The 6,000-nt window shown below is 52.9% G+C and overlaps 1 protein-coding gene across 1 annotated transcript in view; it reads right to left on the bottom strand.

Moving 5' to 3' along the window:
- CDH23 (cadherin related 23) overlaps positions 1–4,214 on the bottom strand; it is a 183,804-nt gene extending 179,590 nt beyond the window's left edge. The window contains exon 1 of the mRNA XM_029962592.1: positions 4,148–4,214. Coding sequence (XP_029818452.1) covers positions 4,148–4,214 — 67 coding nt within the window. The remainder of the gene's footprint in view (positions 1–4,147) is intronic.
- Positions 4,215–6,000: the final 1,786 nt, after the last annotated feature.

Genomic DNA, 6,000 nt, shown 5'->3' on the forward strand with positions numbered 1-6,000 from the left:
GGAGGACAGAAAGCACCATGAGGTCCCCCATTGAAGCTAGCTGGGGAGTCACTTCCCTCTACAGGCCTTTCTGGTTTGGGTATTTTCCTCTGCAGGGTGGAGGCAGAGGGGAAGGGGGAAGCCGACAGCTCAGGGACTGGGAACATCCATTACTGTTTTACTGCCTGATTAATGCCTTCGAGAGCCTTTCGCCTCATCAGCAACCCCAGCAAACCCCCTGCACCTTCCCTCTCCCATCACCCAGTCGCCCTTCCCTCTAATTGCCTCCTTTCACCTTTAATAACCAGGCTCACTTCTTTCCACTCCCTTTTTATGGAGCTGGAAGCTCCGAGCCTGCCCCCGGACCGCAGCCTCATTAGGTGACAGAGTCAAGTGCAGAGCACGTAGGAGAGCAACAGCTGTAGCCTGAGCCAGGGAAAGAGTCAACCAGGAAAGATCTACTGTTCGAGGGATGCAGGGAAAAAGGAGGCAGGGAGAGAAACACAACGATTTTCCAAGAAGGTTTGTCTGAGTGTGCTCGGCATCCCACTTTCAGAAACAAGGACGAGACCAGCATCTCCTTTGCCTGCCCAAGCTCCCAATAGAGGGAGATGCTCCTAAGACCTTTGAAACACAGGTCCCAGGTGTGCATCCAAACAAACCTGCTTGGGGGGACATGGGCACAGGATGGGGGAGCAGCCCAAGCTCCTCCAGGGCTCCCTCCATAACAAGGCAAGGATTTCAGTCAGCACTGCCTTCTTTCCCGAGGCACCAGGTTGGTTAAGCACCTTGAGAAGTGGGAAAGCACTGGAAGCAGTGCTGTTGCAAAGGCACATTTAAATCTCAGCCTCTGGAGTTAAGTATCTGGAAAGAAAATGAGAAGCACCCTGACAAAGTGGGTTATTTTAGAGCTAAGGGCATCTCTGGGGGCTCTGGAGCACCCTCATCACTGGCTGCCCACGCTGGGGCCAGCAGGCTCTGAAGGGGGCAAATGAAGCTAAAACACCTCAAGCAGCCCTTAGCACTAAGGACTCACTTCTGCAAACCCCTCTATTTCAAAATACATTTCTTAATATCACCACTAAAACTAAACACGAATTGTGCTTTCCAAACCCAGCTGCAGCAGGTGCTGGGAGGTGTCCAAACCACCCAGCACGCAGGATCTGTGTGTTAAGAGAGGAGAGTGAGTGGCAACTGAGAGCTGGGAAATGCAGAAGGAGGGCCTGGAGGCAGGCCACTGCTTTGGGCTGCAAATCCCAGGATAAAGAGCAGGGCTGTCACTACACTGCCAGAATTCCAAAGGGCAGTGCGTGATGGGAGGAGATGGAGAGGAAGCATTTGGATGCTACAAAAAAATAGGTCATGTTGATAGATGTGTTCTATGATGAATGGAAGACAGGCCCCCAAAATAGCAAAGGGATGCTGTGGCTGAAGCCACAGCCCCATCAGCCCTGTCTCCCTGGCCAGTCTCAACACTCACATCCCAACCACGGCTACTTCCAGCTCCCCCATAGCCCAGACCACTGCCAAGGGCTGCATCCATGGAATGCCTGCAGGGACTTCTCCCTGTCTCAGATGTGGCCACGAGCTCTTACCCCCATAACCTGGGTGCTGCCGAAAGGTACTGAGCTGCTCTGCAAAACACAAGGCTCCCAACACGTGTCCTGCTGCTCAATTTAGGATGGCCAGGAGTTTTCCTTTCACATTCAACCCAGAGCTATCAATGTTCTGTTGACTTTCTTGACACCTGCCCTCTTGCAGAATTTAATTTGGGAATCACGACCACATGCCACGTATCCTAAAAGCAAGTTCGTGCTTTCCCAAAGGCATCACTGTGATCCAACCATCATCTGTGGCTTCATCTAGTGGATCAGCAGCTGGATTTTCCTTCTGGTAGACTTACACAACCATCCAGTTACACCCTGAGATGTACCATGCCTGTAGCCCTCAACAAAAGGAGGAGTCCCCTCAGAACAGGAAGGATGTGGATCTGCTGGAGCTAGTCCAGAGGCCGCCATGAAGATGCTTCCATCCCTGGAAGCGTCCAGGCAATGCTGGATGGGGCTTGGAGCAACCTGGGATAGTGGAAGGTGTCCCTGCCCATGGCAGGGGGGTTGGAGGTTGACAATCTTTAAGGTCTCTTCCAAGCCAAATCCCTCTGTGATTCTAACATGGCTCTTTGCACATTGGCAGAAAACCATCACTTCATCACACACACCTGTAACCCTTTTCTGCTCCTTCACAAGCTGCCAGCAGGCTCCCAGGGATCACAATCAATGCTGTTTTGATGCTCTGGGGGATTTTCTTCCCTGCAGGTGTGTGTCTTCCATGCCTGCTCCACGTTACCCCCATAAAACCTGCTGTTGGCTTTGCCCTCCAGAGTCAGCACTCACATCCTTGACCATTGCTGGTGTGAGAGCATGGCAGTCCTGGACCCCTTAGTCCCTCCTAACTTGAGAGGATGGAGGTCTCTGCTCATCTCCAGTGACTGCAGCAGTAGCCACGTAGGAGCAGGGAGACCCCACTGCCAAGCCAGAGCTAAACCAGCCTCTTCCAAACAACACTCCAAGCCCACTCAGGCTGCACTTGTGCATTTCCCCAGCTCATGGCTTTGCCAGGAGCTTTGTAAATCTCCTGGGAAGAGGAGCTCCATCACCTGCAGTCCCCAGGGAGCATGGCAGGGCATCCACACAATTCTCCCTGTCCCAGGGACAGGAGTTGTGCCAGCACTTGCTTATCAAGGAGATGACAACCAAGCCCTGGGCAGGGTTTAGGAGAGAAGGACTGGAACACTGCTCTGCTATAAGCCTCCAAATCCCTGTTTCCATGTGCTGCCTCTTCAAGGCTTTGCAGTTTGTTATTGCAACGAAGGAGCAAGCCCCCAACCAGGCAGACAAAACCCACCACCCCAATGGGACACACTGGACACTTGTGGGAAGTGATCTCTCCAGGGGCCAAAGGACTCGCTGTGTTGTCTTTTTTTACTTATTTTCCCCCCTTCCAGAGGAGTGACAGGGCAGTTACCCAGCAAGGCTACACTTGATCCAACACGACACCAGAGGGAGATTGACTGCGCCTGTCAGTCACAGCTAATGTCATCCACTGACTGCTTAATCAGGCTGCCAATCTGGGCAAGCCATCTTGAGGCTTCAGGAGGGGAAGAAAGGGGGAAAAAAGCCTTTATTCCAAAGGGCACAGTGCTATCAAATGGACACACACTCGCTATTGTTTATCAGCAAGAGCCACACAGGCAAGCTCCTGCCCAGCCACCCTCTCCCCCACCAGCACCCAGGGGTTTTAGGCCATTTGTGTAACAATCCCAATTTTCATGGAGCTTTGCTGTACATTTCCAGTACTTATGCACCCTGTGATATGCCAAAACCTGTCTTGAAAGGCACATTTTTTACACCAAAAGGCTGTTGTCCCACCAGCTCCCTGCCAGGAGCCCCCATGCCAGGGAAGACCCAGAGAAACAGTGGGAAGAGAGCTGACTGTGGAGGCTCTGCCAACCCACAACCCTGTCTTCCCTCCATCTGGAATTAGACAAGGGGTTTTGCGGCTTGGAGAAGAGTTGTTTCCCCTCCAGTATATATTAAAGCACAGTTCAGGTAACAATTCTGCTGCTGAAAGCAAAGAGAGAGCCCTGCCAGCAACACCTCTGCTGCTGAACAGCTAACAAGCTTCTGCTTTACATCCTGCCTGTGATCACTCCCTCTAGGTTTCTTCAGGGTTTATTTACATAAATTGACCTGATGCCAGGTCCACCACCAGCTTTGACTTGGTGAATCCACACCTTTAATTGGCCAAGGGCTCGCAACTGAGATACACCAGGAGCACTACCACTGCTGGGTTCACCAGAACATCCATCCTCCTCCAAGGCTCTTTCCAGCCCCACCTGCTCTCTCCCAGGAAGGGCCATCTGATGCCAGGTGTGCAGTCACTAATGACTGCAAGAAAAGCAGGAGCATGATGTGCAGGTCCCCAGGACTTTGTGGGATGCAGGCAGAGATCTGCTTACCCATACCAGCCACATCCCTCCTTCACCCCAGCAATGCTGCTTTGCATAGCCATCAGGAGACCACAAACACAACAATTATTACCTTTGTTCCTTGCAAACCTGAGCCCCCGAGCAGGGAGAGAGCACTGGACAGACATCAGGATGACTTACCCGGACAGACCAGCTCCAGGAGCAAGAGGAGGAGCAGCAAGTTGCCGGCGGCAGCGCGACGCTTCATGGTTCCTGTCAAAGAACAAAGGCAGTGTCAAGTCCAGCACTCCATGGATGTGACCTTGTCTCTCCAAACCAGGCTCGGTGCCCCAGGGGACACTCAGGACACCAACGCTTTGTTTCTGGGGTCACACAGCCCCAACCATCCTCCTGGCGAGTGCCAAATCAAAACCAGGATTAACCTGGGGCGGGGGCTCCATTTTTTCTTTCCCACTTTCCAAGGGCTCCTCTGCTGCGAGGGGATGAGCCACGGTGACCTCCGTGGTCAGGACAGGAGGAGCCCCAGCTGAGATGAGCTGCTCCAGCACCAAAGGGAGATGCTGAGGGTAAGGAAGAGCTGCTGCAACCCGGGAGCGACACAGCAGCGAGCTGTCAGCACCAAGGATTTAAGATGATTTGGCAGAGCGGCACGGGAAGCTTGACCCAGAATCACTGGAGAGGCACCAGGATTTGGGAGGACAAAGCAGAGGCCCTCAAACCTCTTCAACCACCTGGGTGGCTGCAGAACAGCCACTGCAGGAGCACGGGAAGCAGAGAGGCTGGCAAACGGGCCTGCATCTCTGCCTCCCAAATTTCCCCAGCTTCCCATTCAATACAGCACAAGGCTCCTCATGATGAGGCACCAGAATAAAACAGTGCCAAGGAGCTGCACACACAACGCCACATCCTCGCTCAGGGTTCAGAGCACCACATCCAAAGCTTTTTCCAAACCAGTCCCACAAAACCTCAGCAAAGTCCCACTTTGGAAGTAAATTCGTACACGTGGATCTTAAAACATCCCACCCGAGGGGCAAGCATAAATCATATACATGGCACACAGCAGACAGGCACAAGGAAACCCCCAGGCAGCTCGTGAGAACCTGAGGCTGACAGGACACTACAGTGACCCGTCTCTGAAGCTCTCTGTGTTTTCTGTGGGTGCTGTGCAAGTTGTGGGGCAGGGGAATCTTCCCCCACCAGCACGGCACATCCATGCAGCAGCAGCCCCAGGGACAGAGCACAGAGGTGACAGCCATCCTTGGGGACAGCAAGCACAGAGATGAACCTGCAGTTAAACACGGAAGCAGCTCCCACTTGAGATCAAGCGCTGGCCAGAGCAGAGAGGGCTGAAACGAGTAATAAATCCCTCTTTCCATTCACCAGCTCAAGCAGGGACTCGTTACACTTGCAACTGGTCCTATGCACAACAAGTTTTGGTTCACCTGGTGCTCGCAGCACTTGGAGGACAGATCACTGAAGCAACAGACCTGAAAATGCTGTTGTGACACGTGTGATTCCCACCCGGGGAGCATCCAGACAGACAGCTCATCCCTAAACCCGAGGTACCACCTTTGCCCACCATTCATGGAAGCACAGAACGGTTTAGGTTGGAAGAGACCTTAAAGACCATCTAGATGCAGCCCCCCTGCCATGGGCAGGGACACCTTCCACTAGATCAGGTTGCTCCCAGCCTTATCCAGCCTGGCCTTGCTTAACTTTTTTCCTCTCCATTTACCCCAAAGGCAGCAGCTCAGCCTTCCCTTCACAGCATCCTGCTCTATACAGACTAAATACAATGCCAGCAGGCAGTTATCCCAACACGTGGCACTGCAGCTGGGAGCCCAGCTAAGGTGGAGGGTTCTGCACTCCACTGCCCCCCAAGAGATTCATGGGCACCCTCGTGGATGCTCCTACAGGAGCTTCAAAGCAATAGCTGCACGTATTTTAGTTTTACTGATGGATGTGTCAGAGAAGACAGCTCATAACAATTCTGTCACCGCAGAAAGGGCCTGAAATTCTAATTTCTTCAGCTA

Source organism: Manacus vitellinus, unplaced genomic scaffold, assembly GCF_001715985.3.
Source record: "Manacus vitellinus isolate BGI_N305 unplaced genomic scaffold, ASM171598v3 scaffold_48_pilon, whole genome shotgun sequence".
Taxonomy (NCBI): domain Eukaryota; kingdom Metazoa; phylum Chordata; class Aves; order Passeriformes; family Pipridae; genus Manacus; species Manacus vitellinus.